The 20,860-nt window shown below is 38.9% G+C and overlaps 1 protein-coding gene across 1 annotated transcript in view; it reads left to right on the top strand.

Moving 5' to 3' along the window:
• The window catches only part of STK40 (serine/threonine kinase 40), a 68,291-nt gene that overhangs the window by 16,498 nt on the left and 30,933 nt on the right, over window positions 1-20,860 (top strand). The window contains exons 3-6 of the mRNA XM_089678977.1: window positions 6,556-6,641; window positions 8,950-9,093; window positions 15,652-15,879; window positions 16,294-16,346. Coding sequence (XP_089535103.1) covers window positions 6,556-6,641; window positions 8,950-9,093; window positions 15,652-15,879; window positions 16,294-16,346 — 511 coding nt within the window. The remainder of the gene's footprint in view (window positions 1-6,555; window positions 6,642-8,949; window positions 9,094-15,651; window positions 15,880-16,293; window positions 16,347-20,860) is intronic.

The raw sequence follows: 20,860 nt of genomic DNA, 5'->3' as shown, positions 1-20,860 counted from the left end.
CACTTGGAATATATTTAGCAGACTTCAAGAGACTCTGCCCCCAGACTGTTGTCTCAAATACTGTGTATATGATTAAGGACAATATTTATCTTTATTTGCATTTAAATGCGTTTCTAAAGTGTCTGCTGTAGTTCCTTAGAAAGCTGTTCCAGATTGCTACTGTGCTGCCATCTTGGATATTGAAAAAAGGGGGAGATGGTGCTGCACTACCAAACCTGGAGGGTTCTAAACTAAAAATAATAGGGTGAAAACCCAGAGACCATAACGCATGTATAAAGCTGTATCAACAGCATAAATGCCACTTGGTTCCACAACAAATATGACATAAACACAATTATGCACGTACTCGGCTATAAACATGTGCCATCCTCCGCAGTGGCCTGGGGAAACAGAAATGCCACTGCAGTTATACTTTGCTTGAATACTGGGCTTGAGTGATACAATGAAGGTTAGGTGCACATTCCTGACACTGACAGCAGCTCGGACAGTGAAAATAAGCCATTTTTGAAATCATTTAGTGCAGGAACAGAAACCATGCAGCAGCTGCACAATCTGGCAAGTTTTTTGCTTTCCAAAGGAACAAGTATGCTGGGAGCTCGGGAATGACTGGGAGAAGGGAGAGGGTGTAGCCAACACAACGTAGCATTTGACACTCCTGGAAATTTCAAATTATGATGGTACAAAGCATTGCAGAGTATTTTTAACACGTTACAAATAAAAGCTAAATGTTTTATGAAAAAAAATAATTAAACCAAATAAATAAAAATGGTTAGGAAACGTAGTAATAAAAAATCGCTTATAAAATATTTATGGGTGAGGTAATTGGGGCTGACTAGTGTAAACCAAGGGTTAATCAGAAGTTAAATAGAAACACATTTTAATTACAAGAAAAAAAAAAATTCTCTACAGGTTGTTTTAAAGCTGAATTACAGGAAGCTTAAAAATCCTCCAATGCGGTAGGACTGTTAAAGTATAACGAAAGGCAAAACTTTGTAGATTTGGACAGAGTGGAGATGGATTAGAACCCCTGTCAGTATTTTACTGTCTGCATCTCTGTTAAAGGCAGAACTTTGCTCTCTCGATCAACCTTGACTATTTGTAATCCTTATGCTGCTAGCTTTAGTAAATAGATAAAGTGTATCGTATTTACTTGAGATAAACTTCTCCTTTTTGTTTTAGTTACTTCCTGGTTCCTTGTCTAGGCAAGTGATGTCATACATTACTGAAGTCTTCAGGAGGGGATGAAGGGCTTTTTCAGCTAAGCATGCCCTCCTGCTTGAATGCCTGAACTAAGGGCAGATGATTTCCAGGAAGTAAATGTTGCATGAATCATGCGCCCTTACTCAAGATGGTCATGGCCAGAAATGTTAGTGCGGTGTTTTCAAAGTGACTTCTCAGCAAAATAAAGTATGCAGACATGGATGGATGGGGGGAGTTTGCTTTGAATATTAGAAATGAATTAAATAGCATTTTTGCTTTGTGGTGCTCAGAGGCAGTGTAGTTTTTTGCTTTAAGGAGATCCACCCTCTATATTTGTCCTGTTCACTATTATTGAAAGTGAAAGGAAAGAAAATCTAACGTTTTGGGTTTGCCGCAGAAAGTAATAAAGGGAAAATCTTCCAATGGGGACATATGTTCTGGTGATAGGGGGTCCTCAAGGGATTCTCTTAACTTGCAGGGATTTCCTCCTGCTTTCTGTTTGGCTATGGGACAGGAAGTGAAGTTAAATCTCCTCCACAATGGGGACAGCTGGTGGGAAAAACATTTTGACAGGAGTTATAACCCTCCCTTACTCTATCCAAAATGGAGGAAAAAAGTTTTGCCTGGAGTTCTACTTTAACTGCTCGTTTCTGTCCAGGAGACTTGGTAAAACACTTTTACATACCCCACCCTCTACTTTTGCAGGCTCCTTTGCTCTGCTAGACCAGTTGCCATAGCCTTTTCTCCTCTATTCTATGGCGGTTGGAAGTACTCTGACTTCATCAAGTTCTCTAAGTCCCCTAGACAGAAATGAAGAGCGAACTCATGCAGTATTCAGCACTCCTGCTGCAACGAAGGGTTTTTAGATGTCCTGGAGTTGGGCTTTATGGCTATGACATTTTTAATATCAGCAAGCCATTTGCTTACTTGTTCCAGAAAAGCTCTTAATTTCTGTTCTTAATCCAGGTTTCTCATTCTCGGCTCCCAAACGTGTTCCTCATGCCCTTTTACTGGGCAACAAACCACTGCTTTGGGCAATAAACCACTGCCTTTTTCGCTTTATGAAGAAATGGCTCTTGGTTGCGTTTCCTCCGCTGTGTGGTAAACCGAGAGCAGTGACATACTTGCTGTAGGCAGGTACAACTATACAGCACATTCTATACAGATAGAAAGTCAGGCCTTTAACCTGTAGATCAATGAAACAGAGTGCATACAAAAAGTAGCAATGTTACTTTTTATCTCATATCCAAACAGTGTTTAGAAACTGGGTCTCTTTGACAGCAGCAGCAGCAATACATCTGTATTTTCATATCAACTCCTCGCTATCATGTTGACAGTCAGGAATTGCTGGCAACTGTGTAGTAAAAAACAAAAAAATCGCATGAGTGGGTAAAGCCAGTCCCATGAGACAAGTGGTTAATTGGACAGCAAACGAGACTTTTATCAGGCTATGATGAATAAAAATTGTGTTATTTAATTTGGCAAAATATTTAGCATTGTAACATGCAGTGCTCAGCAACCACAACTTACATGTGCACATACAAGACATTAAATAAAAACTATGTCAAATAAGGTTCCCCACTGACAGCTGAATGTGTATTTTCATTGGGCTTCTGCAAGATGTATGTGTATGTATGTGCACATACAGTGAAGGAAATAAGTATTTGATCCCCTGCTGATTTTGAATGTTTGCCCACTCACAAAGAAATGATCAGTCTAAAAATCGAATGGTAGGTGTATTGTAACACTGAGAGACAGAATAGCAACAAAAAATTCAAAAGAAATGCATGTCTTTATGCACTGGTATTTTTTAGATCAATGTATATCAAGAGATCTAGTAATTGAACCCGATTCCCAAATTGAAGATCAGGATAATATAATGCTAGATACCCTAATATCCTTGCTGGAAGAGAATGAAGATCCCGATGAAGGTGTTACCACTTCCAGTAGGAAGGCAAAACTTGATATTGGATCAATCAAAATGCCACCTCTTAGTAAAAATAAATGGTTGAGCCTATTCCTGGAATTGGTGTAAAGAGATCGACTGGACTATAAGCAATAATGACAACCTGGACCCTGAAGAACGTAAGGCACTTACTAAATTAAGGGAAGCTAAACAACTCCTAATAAAGAGGAGTGACAAAGGAGGAAATGTCTTGAGTGAGACACTCTATCTAAAAGAAGTAAGACTTCAATTAGATGAGTGTGACCTACAAACAAGTAGATGCTAACTCCTTTCCAGCCCTCGCGGATATGATCAACAATAAATTGAATATGGCAAAGGAAGCAGCCTTAATTACTAACCATGACTTTAACTACGTTAAAGTTTGAGATTATAATATACCGACTTTCTATATAATACGGAAGGTACACAAGAACTTAACGAATCCCACAGGAAGACCTATAGTCTCTGCGATTAAGGGACCACTGGAGAAGGTTGGTAAAGATCTTGATCTTCCATTAGATATGGTTTGTCAACTAAAGTCCTTTGTACAGGATGCTAGGGATGTCCTATCCCAAATAGCTGATCTAAAAGTGGAAGAAAATTTATGGTTGATGGGGATTGATGTTGAATCGCTCTACGCTTCGATTCCCCATCACTGTGGACTAAAAGCAGTAGAGTTCTTCCTTAATCCATTATTTTCCAGAAATGTGCCACCAACATGAGTTTATTCTTGATCTTTTGGAGTTTGCCTTGAATAATATTTTTTTTTTTTAATTTTCTGGAAAATACTATCAACAGGTGAGAAGTACCTGCATGGGTGGAGCTTGGGCCCCAGCCTGCGAATGCTTCCATTTGGGTATGTGGGAGACATTACAGTTCTACAGCCAGGTCCATAAATATTGGGACATCAACACAATTCTAACATTTTTGGCTCTATACACCACCACCATGGATTTGAAATGAAATGAAGATGTGCTTTAACTGCAGACTGTCGGCTTTAATTTGAGGGTATTTACATCCAAATCAGGTGAATGGTGTAGGAATTACAACAGTTTGCATATGTGCCTCCCGCTTGTTAAGGGACCAAAAGTAATGGGACAGAATAATAATCCTAAATCAAACTTTCACTTTTTAATACTTGGTTGCAAATCCTTTGCAGTCAATTACAGCCTGAAGTCTGGAACACATAGACATCACCAGATGCTGGGTTTCATCCCTGGTGATGCTCTGCCAGGCCTCTACTGCAACTGTCTTCAGTTCCTGCTTGTTCTTGGGGCATTTTCCCTTCCGTTTTGTCTTCAGCAAGTGAAATGCATGCTCAATCGGATTCAGGTCAGGTGATTGACTTGGCCATTGCATAACATTCCACTTCTTTCCCTTAAACTCTTTGGTTGCTTTTGCAGTATGCTTTGGGTCATTGTCCATCTGCACTGTGAAGCGGCGTCCAATGAGTTCTGAAGCATTTGGCTGAATATGAGCAGATAATATTGCCCGTAACACTTCAGAATTCATCCTGCTGCTTTTGTGAGCAGTCGCATCATCAAATGCAAGCAAACCAGTTCCATTGGCAGCCATACATGCCCACGCCATGACACTACCACCATGCTTCACTGATCAGGTGGTATGCTTAGGATCATGAGCAGTTCCTTTCCTTCTCCATACTCTTCTCTTCCCATCACTCTGGTACAAGTTGATCTTGGTCTCATCTGTCCATAGAATGTTGTTCCAGAACTGTGAAGGCTTTTTTAGATGTCGTTTGGCAAACTCTAATCTGGCCTTCCTGTTTTGAGGCTCACCAATGGTTTACATCTTGTGGTGAACCCTCTGTATTCACTCTGGTGAAGCCTTCTCTTGATTGACTTTGACACACATACACCTACCTCCTGGAGAGTGTTGTTGATCTGGCCAACTGTTGTGAAGGGTGTTTTCTTAACCAGGGAAAGAATTCTTCGGTCATCCACCACAGTTTTCCGTGGTCTTCCGGGTCTTTTGGTGTTGCTGAGCTCGCCTGTGCGTTCCTTCTTTTTAAGAATGTTCCAAACAGTTGTTTTGGCCACGCCTAATGTTTTTTCTATCTCCCCCATGGGTTTGTTTTTTTTTTTTTTTTTTTTTTTTCCAGCCTAATGATGGCTTGCTTCACTGATAGTGACAGCTCTTTGGATCTCATCTTGAGAGTTGACAGCAACAGATTTCAAATGCAAATGGCACACTTGAAATGAACTCTGGACCTTTTTATCTGCTCATTGTAATTGGGATAATGAGGGAATAACACACACCTGGCCAGGGAACAGCTGAGAAGCCAATTGTCCCATTACTTTTGGTCCCTTAATAAGTGGGAGGCACATATGCAAACTGTTGTAGTTCCTACACCGTTCACCTGATTTGGATGTAAATGCCCTCAAATTAAAGCTGACAGTCTGCAGTTAAAGCACATCTTGTTCATTTCATTTCAAATCCATTGTGGTGGTGTATAGAGCCAAAAATGTTAGAATTGTGTCGCTGTCCCAATATTTATGGACCTGACTGTTCATATCTGTACCAACGAGCCAATCACTTTTTGCAGCATACTTGGAATTATACACCTCCTTGTTGACAAGAACTGTGGGGTTTTCTCCCTCATTGACCTGTGTGGTTCATTACATTACAGCTTTGTATTTTGGACTTCATCCTACTACAAAGCTGTTTGTAGCTTATACTTTTGATTTTCAAGCACAGAATTTCCATCTGATTTAGGGACTTGTCATAATTCCATGGTCACTTATCCTAAGAGATCTACTACCTTCATGTATCCTCAACCATCCGTGCACACACCTGATATTCTGTATGGGCCCTGGGATGTATACGTGTATGCATATAGAATTTGTGGAGCTATAATTCCAATTCGACGTGTGGGTCTCATTTGACGTCCTTATTTGATATTTGTTTTTATTTGTCTTGTATGTTCACATGTAAGTTGTGGTTGCTGAGCACTGCGTGTTACTTTTAATATTGCTAATTATTTTGCCAAACTGAATAAACACTTTTTTTTTTTTTTTTTTTTTATTCGTCAGAGCCTGATAAAAGTCTCGTTTGCTGTCCAATTAACCACTTGTCTCATGGAATGGGCTTTACCCACTCATGCGATACTTTTTTGTTTTTGCTCTGGTCAATGGTTTAGACTGCAACACTTTTTAAGTGAGAAGGCAATCAGTGATTTTTCATATTTCCTTCAATTCTTTTTTTGTTTAGACAACTGTGTATTAAGTAGCAGCAGTGAGGCAAAATGACAGGATACTCGGTTTTGTTTTTTGGCACGTGTAGTGCTTCCACAAGTGTTTTTAAAATGTGTTTTATTAAATTTCAATGATGCAATTTGAACACTGTTTGCCTCTTCTCTTTATTTTTTTAAAAATATATTTTTCTTCCTGCAGGTCCTCGTTTAGGGAACTCTCCTGTCCCAAGCATTGTCCAGTGCTTGGCAAGGAAAGATGGCACAGATGACTTTTATCAGCTTAAGGTGAGCTTGTTAAAGTTGGCTTCAAATAGACTGTACTATAATGCTGCTCCATTCGTTTTCTAATGCAGAGAACTAAGTTCTCTACAAACCGGAAAGTAACTTCTCACTTCTCCCACTCACTAAATACATTAGGGGAGGCGGAGGTGAACACTAGCAGGTGAGGGTTTTTTGTTTGTGTTGGGTTTTTTTTTTTTCTGCTTATTCTTCATGAGATGCTGCATTGGATACAGCAGGAAAGCTGAGTATTTTTCTATTTTGTGGGGAGCTCTAATTGGCATTTTAATTTTTGCAATAGTTGTTTTTAAGATGACTCCCACGTACTGGAGCATATATGCTCCCTCACAGTTCCCCTAAGATGTTTACTTAGAGAAAAAAAATTTGCATCTTTTTTAAATTGGGTTAACAGGGAGAAAAGAACAAATCTCCAGATCTGTAAGTAAAAGCAGCATATATTACACATACTTCACTTGCTAGGCACACAGTTAACCCTTTGATTGCCCCTTAATGTTAACCTTTTCCCAGACAGTGTCACTAGTACAGTGTATTGTATTATATCTGATCGCTGTATTCATGTCAGTTAGTGTGCCTCCCAGCGAGGGTCTGTTAGCGCCACATTGCTCACTAAATTATCTCAGTCCCTCTATAAGTTGCTAATCACTACTGCCATTATCAGTATAGTGTCATAGCTGCGTAAATTCCAGTATGTGTGTGTGTGTGTGTGTGTGCATATGTATATATGTATGTGTGTGTGTGTGTGTGCATATGTATATGTGTGTGTGTGTGTATATGTGTATGTGTGTATGTATGTATGTATGTATGTGTATATATATATATATATATATATATATATATATATATATATATATATATATATATATATATATATATATAATGTGTGTGTGTATATATATATATATATATATATATATATATATATATATATATAATATGTGTGTGTGTGTATATATATATATATATATGTGTGTATATATATATATATATGTGTGTGTGTATATATATATATGCATATGCCATAGTTTGTAGATGCTATAACTTTGATACTAAAGACATTTAGCTGGATACATTTTGACCTAAGTTTATGAAAACACTTTGATTTATTGGATATTTTTTATAACCAAAATTAAAAAAAAAAAAAAAAAATAGTATTTTCTATTTTTTTTTTTTTTTTTTGTTCATATGAGAAAAAATAACCTAGTGGTGATCAACTACCACCAAAACAAAGCTGTTTGTGTGATAAAATTTTTTTATAAATATAAAGATATAAATTTCATTTTGGGTGCAGTGTTGTATGATGCAATTGCCAGTTAAAGTAGCATAGTGCTGAATAGCAAAAAAATGCCCAGGTTATAAAGGGGTTAAAACCTTCCAGAGGTCAAGTGGTTAAAGCCCAGTGGTCATTGGATGGCTTATACAGAGGTAGTGAATCTTAGAACAGGATCACTATACAATAGTTCAGACTGAGAAAAAGCAGACCTAATACCATTTAAGTAAGGAATAATTTTCATTTTCTACTTCTAATGATGTTGTTGCAAATTTGATTAAATCTGTGTTTTCAATATATGCAGTGTAATCATAAGAGTACACAAGTAATATCTCAAAGTGGTGCACAGAATTGTAAAGAGGCAACTTATGTTGTGAACTTTAAAACAAGCCTGTCACTATGGGTTCCAAAGAAAAGCGAAGCTGGCCTGTTTAAAAAAAAAAAAAAAAAAAAAATTCCATTGGTCAGTATCTTAAATCTCTTCCACGATGCAGATCCTTGACCGCTACAGGTATCTGACACTTCAGGCTATGTCCGTTACTTTCTTCTGCTGTTCCTTCCATCAGCTTCTACATTGCCACAGGTTCTAGGAACCGGTGTTAAGAAGGTGAAGCAAGAATTAAATGCTCCCACAATTGTGGAACAATTGCATTATTTAGTAATAGTTCAGGCTACTACATATTTGCATGTCTAAGCTTGCTGTAGGGTTCAGATTTAAATGTCCTAAGTTATCTTTCTGAATTGACAAAAAAAATGATAAATTCAAGATTCCAAATATGTAGTAAAATCTGACAATTAAGTTGCAGCAATCAAAGGCAACCATTTGGTCAGACTAAAGCTCCAGAACAAGCGTAGTGAAGGTGTTGGCAGCTGTGAGCACTCTGACTAGTAATGGTTAACATGCAGGTTCTTTTATGATCAACACAGAGATTGGAGTCGTGCACCATATGCTATTATTCTTGTTGTTTTGTAGCATATTACCATAGCCTTTCAATTTTGATATGTGTTTTTATATTTTCCTGTCAGATCCTGAGCCTGGAAGAAAGACCTGACAAATCAGGGGAGACACAGGAAGAGAGACAAGGCAAAATGCTGCTGCATACGGAATATTCTTTATTATCTCTTCTGCACAATCAAGATGGAGTGGTCCATCACCATGGTCTTTTCCAGGTAAAGCAAAGCAATACATGTTAGAGACTTTGCTTAACCGCTTCACTCCTAGATCAGTTTTTTCACGTTTAAATATGTTTTTGTTAAAGGGTTTTTTAAGAGCATTATCTGTTGCATAAAAGTGTGTGTGTGTGTGTGTGTGTGTGTGTGTGTGTGTGTGTGTGTGTGTGTGTGTGTGTGTGTGTGTGTCTTTCCATTTACACACATTACAATCTGAATTGTTGGCCAGACAATGACCTAAAACCACCAGAACATTGTATATTTTCTGAAAGCCTAAAAAGATAGTAGTTGCATATTTCAATGTTGCAGGATGTTGGCCAATTGTTTATCAAATCTGTATTTTCAGTTTAAAGGGAATTTTTATGTACACACACCATTAACCCCAAGGTTGTGTCAAGTAAATGGATACCAATTATCTCAAGCCTTAATTGTGTGCACCCCCCACCACCACCACCCTTTTACGCCTGCATTTCTTCTCATTTGTATTGGAGTCCTCAACCTTTTGCCTCAAGCAGCACAGCTGAGGGCCAGAGGTGGAGGAGGTCTGGGGAGGCAGACTTTCTTCTTCTGAATGCTGAGGACGACCCTGCATGCTGCCTGCCGTGGAGAGTCATGTATCACCATGGTGCGGGAAAGCTGATTACCATCACTATAAGAATGAATGACACTCTGCATCCTGGCTCTAGACCAGCGTTCCTTGGTAGCAGTATCACAGCTTGCACAGTTTTGAGACACATTTATTACTGAATATGGGACAGATTTACATACTAAACAGACACCGTTAAAAAGGGTCAGGTCATTCAGTCACAAGTGTGACTTTAGAGTGGTCAGAGGAGGAATTATAACTTGGTAATTTTAATTCATCTCACAGTGCCTGTTGTTACTACTGTTTAGCATTGTATTGCCCTGTAACAAGTACAGTAAATGTCCCCAATATTTTTTATTTAGGCACTTTATATAGGCCTGTGAGTTCACATGTTTACAGCAGTCACTCGCCCATGGCCCATTTTTATAACCTAATCTGCATATTGATGCGAATTCCAGATAACCGCTAAGGATAATTAATCACTTGAGGATTTTGATTGTAAGATGCCTCCTAAGAAGGAAAAAAATTTAACCGTGTTTAGAGCACATCTCTTATATCTTGCTCCTCTCCCACTGTTACTTCTCCCCATGCTGCTGTTACCTACCATCAAAATGACAACAGGGAATTGCTTTGTATTGCGCAGGAGTGTCTAATCAAAGTGGGTTTTTGTCAGCAGGCCCCAGCTAATGATTCATGGCTGGGACCTGCTGATTGGCTGTGTCCAATCACAGCCCAGAGCCCTGTGTTGATAATCACACACAGAGAACCATTTCCCTTATTTTTCTTCCCTTTTTTTTTTTTTTTTCCCCCAAAATCTTTGGTCTTTTTTAGTTTGTAATAAAAATTAAAAAAAAAAACACGGTGATCAAATACCACCAAAAGAACGCTCTATATGTGTGAAAAAAATATAAATTTGCTACAGTGTTGCATGATCGTGCAATTACCAGTTGAAGTAGTGCATTGCTAAATAAGCCTGCTCATGAAGGGTTAAAGAACCCTTACAAGATTTCAAATAAAATGTAAATCTATTCTTATTTAAGCCTTGGCTAAGGCTGATCTGCCCTTTTTTAATTCCTTTCTCTCTTTCGCTCCGTGTCTATTTTGCTGTGGTGTTTTTATTCTTTTGAGTGCCACATAATAGGAAAGTTTATATTTATATATATATATATATATATATATATAGGGTCCATATATATTTGGACATGGACATACTTTTTGGCTCTGTATGCCACCAGAGTAAATTTTAAATTAACAGGCCAAATTAATTTGAAGTGCAGACTTGCAGCTTTAATTCAAGGGGTTGAACATAAATATTTGAGTACAGATTTTTAGAACAGCAACCATTTTTATACTCCGTGCCTCCATTTTCAGGGGCTCAAATGTAATTGGACAAATGAATATAATCACAAATAAAATTAATTTTTAATATTTTGAGAATCCTTTACTGGCAATGACTGCCTGAAGTCTGGAAACCATGGACATTACTAAAAGACTGGGTTTCCTCCTTTTCTGATGATTTGCCAGGCTCTAACTGCAGCGGTCTTCAGTTGTTTGTGGGTCTTTCTGCTTTTTTTAGTTCTGCCTTTAGCAAATGAAATGTATGCCCAATTGGATTGAGGTCAAGTGATTGACTCAGCCATTGCAGAATATTCCACTTCTTTTCCTTCAAAAGCTCCTGGGTTGCTTTTTGCAGTGTGTTTTGGATCACTGTCCATCTGTACTGTGAAGCGCCGTCCAATCAACTTTGCTTAATTTGGCTGAATCTAGGCTGACCGTATATCTCTAAACACTGCAGAATTCATCCGGCTGTTGCTGTCTTCTGTCACATCATCAATAAACACCAATGAGCCAGTGCCACTGGAAGACATGCATGCCCATCACACTGCCTCCACCATGTTTTACAGATCACGTTGTGTGCTTTGGATCATGAGCTGTTCAAAGCCTTCTTCCCGTAATTCTGGTACAGATTAATCTTAGTTTCATCCGTCCAAAGAAGGCTTTTCCAGAACTGGTCTGGCTTTTTAGATGTTTTTTGGCAAAGTCTAATCTGGCTTTCCTATTCTTCAGACTTATGAATGGTTTGCACCTTGTGGTAAACCCTCTGCATTTGCTCTCGTGAAGTCTTCTCTTCATTGTAGACTTTGACAATGATACGCCCACCTACTGGAGAGTGTCCTTCACTTGTCTAGATGTTGCGAATGGGTTTTTCTTTACCATAGAGAGGATCCTGCGATCATCCCCCACTGTTGTCTTCTGTGGACGTCCAAGCCTTTTTATGTTGCGGAGCCCACCAGTGCGCTCTTCTTCTTTCCTCAGAATGTACAAACTGTTGATTTGGCCACTGCTAATGTTGCTGCTATCTCTGGATTTGTTTTTGTTTTTTTAAGCCTTACAATGGCCTGTTTCACTTGCATGGACCTCTCCTTTGAATACATAATGTAGGTTCACAGCGATAGATTCCAAATGCAAATATCACACTTAGAATCAACTCCAGACCTATTACCTGCTTAATTGATAGATGAATACATAATGGAGTAGCCCACACCTGGCCATGAAACCGCTTTTGATTAAATTGTCAAATTACTTTTGATTCCTTGAAAAAGGGGGATGGCTACTCTTAAGAGCTGTAATTCCTAAACCCTTCCAATTTGGATGTACATACCCGCAAATTAAACCTGAGAGTGTGCACTTTCAGCCCATATCCATTATATAACTATAGCTTGAATATGTTTTGGTAAATACCTGAAAAAAAATAAGTGTGTGTAAAACTGAGGTGTGTTTTTGTTTTGTTTTTTTTGTTTATGGAACATTTTGTTTAGCTCATTACATGAAAGTAAGGTTAATAATCTAACTTCAGTTATACAATCTTCAGTTTTAGTCAAATTAGTTGATGCAAAAATGAATACACCCCACAGCAAAAACTACTACATCTAGTATTTTGTATGAGCTTCATGATTTGTAAGGACAGCACCACATCTTCTAGGCATGGAATGAACAAGTTGGCGACCATATTTCAACATCCTTCCTTTTTTTTTTGCTTTTTTTTTTTTTTTTCCCCAAGAACGACCTCTTTTAGAGCCTGAATGCTGGATGGAGAGTGATGCTCAACTTGTCTCTTCAAAACTCCCCATAGGTGTTCGATTTGGGTTCAGATCAGGAGACATACTTGGCCACTGAATCACTTTCACCCCGTTCTTCAAAAATGCAACAATGGCCTTAGATTTGTGTTTTGGAAAAGTGCACGACGACTGAGGGCTCAGTGGTGGTATCATCTTCTCTTTCAATATAGAGCAGTACATTTATTAATTCATGATACCGTTAATGAAATGCAGCTCCTCGACGCCAGCAGCACTCGTGCAGCCCCACAGAAGGACACTGCCACCACCATGTTTCACTGTAGGCACCATGCATTTTTCTTTGCAATGCCATACAGTTTTGAAGCCATCAGTTCCAATAACATTTATCTTGGTCTCATCACTCTAGAGTACAGAATCCCAGTAGTTGTCTTTTTCAGCATGGGCTCTAGGCAGGCTTTTTTGTGCATGCGCTTTAGGAGATACTTCCTTTTGTGGACAACAACCATGTATGCCATTCCTCTGCAGTGTATGCTGTATTGTGTCATGGGAAACAATCACCCCAGTTTGGCTTTCTACTTTAGCTAACTGCAGCGAACTTGCATGGCACTTTTCTTAAACTCTTCTCATCAGAAGATGCTCCTGTCGAGGTGTTAACTTCCGTAGACATCTCTGAGATGGTTACAGTTCCATCTTTGTTGAAGTCTTGTATTACTTTTGCTACTGTATTCTGGCTGATAAGTAAAGCTTTGCTGATCTTTTTAGCTGCCTTCTTTCTCAGGTCTTATGACATTTCTCTTCCATGTGGTGCAGTTGCTGACAGCATGAAATGGGGAAGGGGTTTTCTTTAAGTAATGCCATTTTTATAATCAATTGTATGCTGGACACCTGTTTAATGAATAATTAGACTCACCTGTAGTTGATTTCTTAATTAGGATTTTGTCTAAAATTTTAGGTTTGCTCTTAAGACTTTCATTGGGTTGTGTTCATTTTTGCAACATGGTCTTAAATTAATTTGTTATGAAAAATTGTGTGTTCAAATTTAGCAAATCTTGTTTGCAATCAATGTCCTGCATTTGTGGGAGTATTTTGTAGTATAATGTCCCATGGGAAATGTTGATCCTTGAAGGAAAGTTTAAGGTTTTCTGACAAATCTGTTGGGGTGTAAGCATTTTATGCTGAGCACTGGATATCTGATATTGGGCACTTTATTCATTTAAACACTTTTTTGACTATACACTTGTATTAAGTTCTTCTCCCTTCTTCCCCCCCCCCAATATCTGAAAAGTGTGGCATGCATTTGTATTCAGCCCTCCTGAGTTAATACTTTGTAGAACCACCTTTCGCTGCAATTACAGCTGCAAGTTTTTTTGGGGATGTCTTTACCAGCTTTGCACATCTAGAGTAAAATTTTTGCACGTTCTTCTTTTGAAGAATAGCTCGAGCAATTTTCAAGTCTTGCTACAGATTCTCAATTGGATTTAGGTCTGGACTTTGGCTGGGCCATTCTAACACATGAATATGCTTTTGATCTAAACCATTCCATTGTAGCTCTGACTGTATGTTTAGGGTCGTTGTCCTGCTGGAAGGTGAACTTCCGCCCTGAGTCGTTTGCAGACTCTAAGGTTTTCTTTTAAGACTGCCCAGTATTTGGCTCTATCCATCTTCCCATCAACTCTGACTAGCTTCCCTGTCTGTTGAGGATTAGCATTCCCACAACATGATACTGCCATCACCATGTTTCACGGTGGGGATGGTGTGTTCAGGTGAGGTGCAGTGTTTGGTTTTCCGCCACACATAGCATTTTGCTTTTAGGCCAAAAAAGTTCAGTTTTGGTCTCGGCAAACGTGGAAGTAGTTGCTCTGGTCAGATGTGTCCCCCACGTGGCTTCTCACAAACTGCAAACGGGACTTCTTATGGCTTTCTTTCAGTAATTGCTTTCTTCTTGCCACTCTTCCATAAAGGCCAGATTTGTGGAGTGCACGACTAATAGTTGTCCTGTGGACAGATTCTCCCACTTGAGCTGTGGATCTCTACAGCTCCTCCAGAGCTAAGATGAGCCTCTTGCCTGATTTTCAGATTAATGCTCTCCTTGCCTGGCCAAACAGTTTGGGTGGACAGCCATGTCTTGGTAGGTTTGCAGTAGTGCCATACTCTTTCCATTTTTGGATGATGGCATGAACAGTGCTCTGTGAGCTGTTCAAAGCTTGGGATTTTTTTTTTAATACCTGAACCCTGCTTTAAACTTCTCCACAACTTTATCCCTGACCTATCTGGTGTGTTCCTTGGCCTTCATGATGCTGTTTGTTCACTGATGTTCTCTAACAAACCTCTAAGGGCTTAACTGAACAGTTGTATTTATACTGAGATTAAATTACTCATGTGGACTCTATTTACTAATTAGGTAACTTCTGAATGCAATTGGTTCCCCTAGATTTTAGTTAGGGATATCAGAGTAAAGGGGGCTGAATACAAAAGCACGTCACACTTTTCAGATATTTATTTGTAAAAAAATTTTGAAAACCATTTTATCATTTTCCTTCCACTTCACAATTATGTGCTACTTTGTGTCCAGTCTATCACATAAAATCCTAATGAAATACATTTATGGTTTTGGTTGTAACAATGTGGAACATTTTTTTTCAAGGGGTATGAATACTTTTTCAAGGCACTGTAATTGGAATGCAACATGACATGTATACGGTTGCAGCTGCAGTTTGCATGTGTGACAATGTATACAAAATGCGCTGTTGTGATGTTATAACCTGCATTTAAAACTAATTTTAAGAAATGATTTGCTTGTTTGTCTCCATGAAAACCATAGTTTTCACTTTTTTGTTTTGATTTACTTCATGTTAAAACGTTCTTGCTATATAGCCTTGATTTTCATATTCCTAGGACCGGACATGTGAAATTTCAGAAGATCTGGATGCCAACAAGCTAGTGAGGAAGATGCGTAAACGGATATGTCTGGTGCTGGATTGTCTTTGTGCCCATGATTTCAGTGATAAGACTGCAGACCTAATCAATTTACAACATTATGTCATCAAAGAGAAGAGACTGGGAGAACGGGAAACAGTAGTTATCTTCTATGATGTTGTCCGAGTAGTAGAAGCCCTGCACAAGGTATTTCTCTAATGGTTGTCATATAAAGGCCTTTTTCATTCACTTTAATGTCTTTTAAAGCTGTAAAAGTGGCAGAGGTGTGTGTAGTCCCAGTCAGAGCAGGATAGAATACATACTGGGAGCTTGGCATACATGCCCTTACATTATTACCATGTTCACAACCATGAACTTTATCGAATACTGTTTTTAAAAAAAAAAAAAAAAAAAGGAATTGACATTTGATTGCAGTCATTGTAACAGACATGCACATAGTATTAACTTACAAGGTACACTTTCAAGGACAAGATGTTACCTCTTACATTAGAATGTACTAATAATTATTTCAAAGAACTGTACAGGACGTATCGCAAACATTTTGATGGTCAGTACTATTGCACCACTGTAATAGAATTTTTCCTTTTCTATTTTTTATAGAAAAATATTGTACATAGAGACTTGAAGCTGGGTAATATGGTGCTGAACAAGAGGTAAGAGATCAACCAGCCAGGTTAAGAAATGTTTCCCATAGTAAAATTTGTAAACATTTTAACATGCATAATGTTGAAGTTAAATGGCTTCAGTTCTGCCATTCCTCAATCCATATACTATATATGCAAACTGGACCATTATTTAATACAATTTCATGACATCTTGCACAGTTTATAAACCAGAAGATAATGCTGAAAGGGTAGTGTTAGGTGTTGTCCAGTCTAGCAGGACAGATGGCCATATGCTGGAGTTAGTACGGCCTGCCCAAATTTAACAAAGATTTGTGTCAATGTAAGTTTTTTTTATTTTTATGAATTCTGCATTCATTGCTATAGAGTTTGAAAAAGTGTGTGTTTTGTTTTTTGTGTTTTTGTAGTAGTGACTGTAGAAGGAGCTATCTTGGATCTCTGTACTGGGACCCCACATGCATGTAAAGCTCTGAGGTCCTTGTCCTTTTATGGTCCTTGTCTTTTAATTTTTACCAAGCCGTTCCAGATTTCTGTGCAAACATGACTATTTATTTTAAGTATATAAGTATATCATTGACATTGCATCCACTTTTAAGTGATGCAGGTTCTTACAGTAACATCATATGCATATTTGCTTTTGTGATGTAACAATGCAGGGATAGGGTTTTTTTTTTTTTTCCCCTCCTGCATATCCCCCCTTTTTAGATGTATGACTATTGTTTTCCAGTTGTGTTTTTATACAATTGAAAAGCAGTGAAATGAGAGCTGTTTATTGCACTGCTGTGCTGCTGTGTGTTCCCCATAGAGTTGCGTGGGCTTATGTGCGAAACTATTGGCTTAATCAGGATGATTCATCTCCAAGAGTACAGCCTGTTCCGTCTGGATAATAGTGCTTCCAATGTATGTCTATAACAACCATGTACAGTATATCTCCCACGCATGTGTACACAATGATTTACTAAATGTACATTTAACAAAATTAAAAGTCAACTGGCTTTTCATATACCTAAAACCCACAAAAAACCTTTCTAAAACCTATTCTGAAGAATTTTTAAACAAGCACTGTAATCTATCCAGCAACCTTAATTGCACAGCTTTAGTTATTTTTGGATTAGGTTGTAACCCCAAAAGCTTCCCTTCAGTCACTTTAGGTGGGTTTAAAGGTGACCATAAACCCAAAATTAGTACATTGTTTCTTCCAGGTAGGTGAGGCAGATCCAGCTAGTATAGGACTGTGCTTTATAGTTGCTAGCGCTTGAAACAGGAGAATATCAGGTCATGATATATTTAAATGTGAAGCCTTTTTACATTTTTCACAGGTAGCAATATGTGCACCCACTGCTGACTTTACAACATGTACACAAGGAGACCTCAGTCTAGCATAGGATTAGGACATTTGCATCAGTGGTTTGCATACAATGCCAGATGACTGCCTAACATTTAATAATTTTAAAGTGATTTCAATAAGATTCAAGATTTTGAAGGATCTTCACTTTTTGAGATGTAGATCATGTAACTTGCCAAACAACTAATATGACCATTTTAATTGCCTGGATTTAAGACAATATTAAGATTTATCTGCAGTAATGCCTCTTGGCAGGGTGACTATAACAAAAATACAGAATATTTCGGCAAAACCACTTTTTTAAGACATTAACCACTTGCCTACCAGTCACTTATATCCTCTTCCTGCCCAGGCCAATTTTCAGCTTTCAGTGCTGTCGCACTTTGACAATTGCGTGGTCATGCAACACTGCACCCATATGAAATTTTTATCATTTTTGTTTCACACAAATAGAGCTTTCTTTTGGTAGTATTTACTCACCACTGGGTGTTATTTCTTTGCGCTAAAAATTTTGAAAGGAAAGGAAAAAAAGTTTCTTTCTATTATAAAATGTTGCAAACAGGTAATTTTTTCTCCTACACTGATGTGCACAGATAGGCAACACTGATGAGCTGGCACTGATATGCAACAATGATGGGCACTGATGGGCGGCACTGCTGGGCACAGATGGGCGGCACTGGTGGGTGACACTGCTGGGCTTTCTTCATCAGGGCACTGATTATCAGTGCCCTGATGATCGGTGCTGATCCGTCCTCTGACAATTGCCGGTTATCGGCAGTACCTTCCTCATGCTGTGACGGCTGATCACGTGGTAAAAGGCAGCTTGGATTGCCCTTTTTACCACATCAGGTGATCAGCTGTATCCGTAGGACATGGCAATCACTGAGATTGCTGGGTGCGAGCCCCCGGGGGTCCGTTCTGGGAGGACGTCATATGACGTCCTACCACAACTGGCCAGCCACAGTGTAGCCGTCATTCGGCTATCTGCAGGTCGGCAAGTGGTTAAAACGGAACTACTCTGCATCTGAACACCACAAACCAAAAACGCTATTTATTCATTCTGCATATTCAAAGCAAATTCACCCATCTATCAATGAAATGATTCATATAGCATTTATTTGCTGGAATCCTTTTTGCCCTTATCTCGGGTATGCAGGCAGGAGGCTGTGCTTTGCTGAGAAAACCTATCTTCCACTCCCAAAGACTGCTGGGGGAGTTTAAAACTAACTATGATATACTTTTCTATCTATGTATTAATGCAAGCAGCATGAGGATTAAAAACTGTCAGTGTTGAAAGAGTTATTCTTCGCTTTCACTATAAAATATAAAGACAATCCATACTGATGGATCAGTCAGCCTAGACTCAAGCTGACTTATAGATAGTGGAGAAGAGTTGGAATCCCTGACAAGTTTTATGGCTATCTGGGGTTCTATTAGATTTTCCTTGCCTATTGAGGGACACAGGTTTTTAAAATTCGGGCTATATTGTTGCCTACAGGAGGTGAACACAAAAGCTGTAGGCCAGCCCAAGATAATCCTCCTGCTACCATCATGCATCAGTTTTTAGCTTGTGTCTTTTGTAAAGTGAAAATATTTTTCTTCAGCTTTGCTGCGTTAACCACTTGCCCTCGAGGATTCACCCCTCTTCCTGACCAGTCCTTTTTTTTTCGATATGGCACTGCGTTACTTTAACTGACAATTGCGCAGTCATGCAACGCTGTACATAAATGAAATTTGTCTTTTTCCCACAAATAGAGCTTTTCTTTCGGTGGTATTTGATCACCTCTGCTTCTTTTGTTTAAAAAAAGACAATTTTGAGAAATTTTTTTGACTTTTTTTGTTATATCCAATAAAAAAATTATATTTTTTTTTAAATCTTATTTCTTAAATTTAAGACCACCTATATTCTGCTACATGTCTTTGCTGAAAAAAAATCCCAATAATTGTATATTGGTTTACGTTAAATGTGTGAGTTTAGCGAGCGCACCAATAAAAAGCTGCTGATGCACAAAAAGGAACCACAAAGCCTTTCTAAGAATATGACATAAAAATAGGGTGTGCAGCGCTATATAAATAAAACACACTGTCTAAAGTATGACGAAATATGACAGAAATGGAAAAATCCCATAAACTGGATGTTAAACAGTCCAAGGTAATATAATATCAGTCCAAAAAGGTATATTCCAGTGATGGAGTATAAACGACTTCAATCCAAATGGGTATATTCCAGCATCCTAACATGAAGGTGTAGAAAAATTGCCCACTCACCGGAAGTGCAATTTAATGTGCACATAGAAATTCCATGAAGCCGGAGGTCCCATGAAGGTATAGCCTGATGATAAAGGTGCCCTCTGGTGGTGGATAGGGTGACGGCTGCCAGAGAAGTTGATCTGGACCAATTTCCCAAATTGTCCTGCCTGGGTGGACTCCTAGAATGCTGGGCTGAGATGTGGAGGCTCAGTGCCAGGTAGTAGAGATGAGAATGCTCATGGTGTAGTATTGTAAAAAGTATTTATTGAGTATATATCATTAAGATAAAACAGTAAACGTACAGGGTTGGAGTACCTATACAGGTATAGTGTAAATGAGCTCTTAAATACACTGACCAGTGAATATAGATGATGGCCACCGGACCTCCTGATCCGGTGGCTTAACGTCAAGGCGTGCAGAGGCTCCTCCTAGACGCGCTTCGTGTAATAACACGTCTCCTGTAGGGGTGATGCCATGCATGCCTGACGTCTCCTTACTGCTATTTGTAGCCTAAAATTGCGCCAAAAAGTGTCCTGGCGCCGTTCTGCCGGTTTTCGGCCTATTGCGCATGCGCGGGTGCCATTTTGTCGGCTATTTGGCCTCGTGCGCATGCGCGGGCGCCATATTACCAGTGATATTGTGAACATCTAAAAATGGTCGGCGCGCGGTACACTGCGCATGCGCGAGAGTTCCGGCGGCCATTTTCTTGGTTTGAAAGCTTGCTGCCGACGTTCAACTGCGCATGCGCGAGCCGAACGATCGCAGCTAAAGCTAAAGAACAGTCTAGGTGGTATCATACTGAGCTGATGGCCAGTATGTATCACTCCTAGCAAACGGACAATGCCAGGATCAATATAGTGACGGGTACAAACCCCTAGCAGGTGTACCAATATAAAAGTATAAAAGTATGAAAAAATGCATATAGGAATGTGCATATAAAAAGGGGGAA

Source organism: Staurois parvus, unplaced genomic scaffold (genome assembly GCF_062004578.1).
Source record: "Staurois parvus isolate SC_StPar_1 unplaced genomic scaffold, SC_StPar_1.0 ptg000214l, whole genome shotgun sequence".
Classification (NCBI taxonomy): Eukaryota; Metazoa; Chordata; class Amphibia; order Anura; family Ranidae; genus Staurois; species Staurois parvus.
This window is presented reverse-complemented; position numbering and strand designations above follow the sequence as displayed.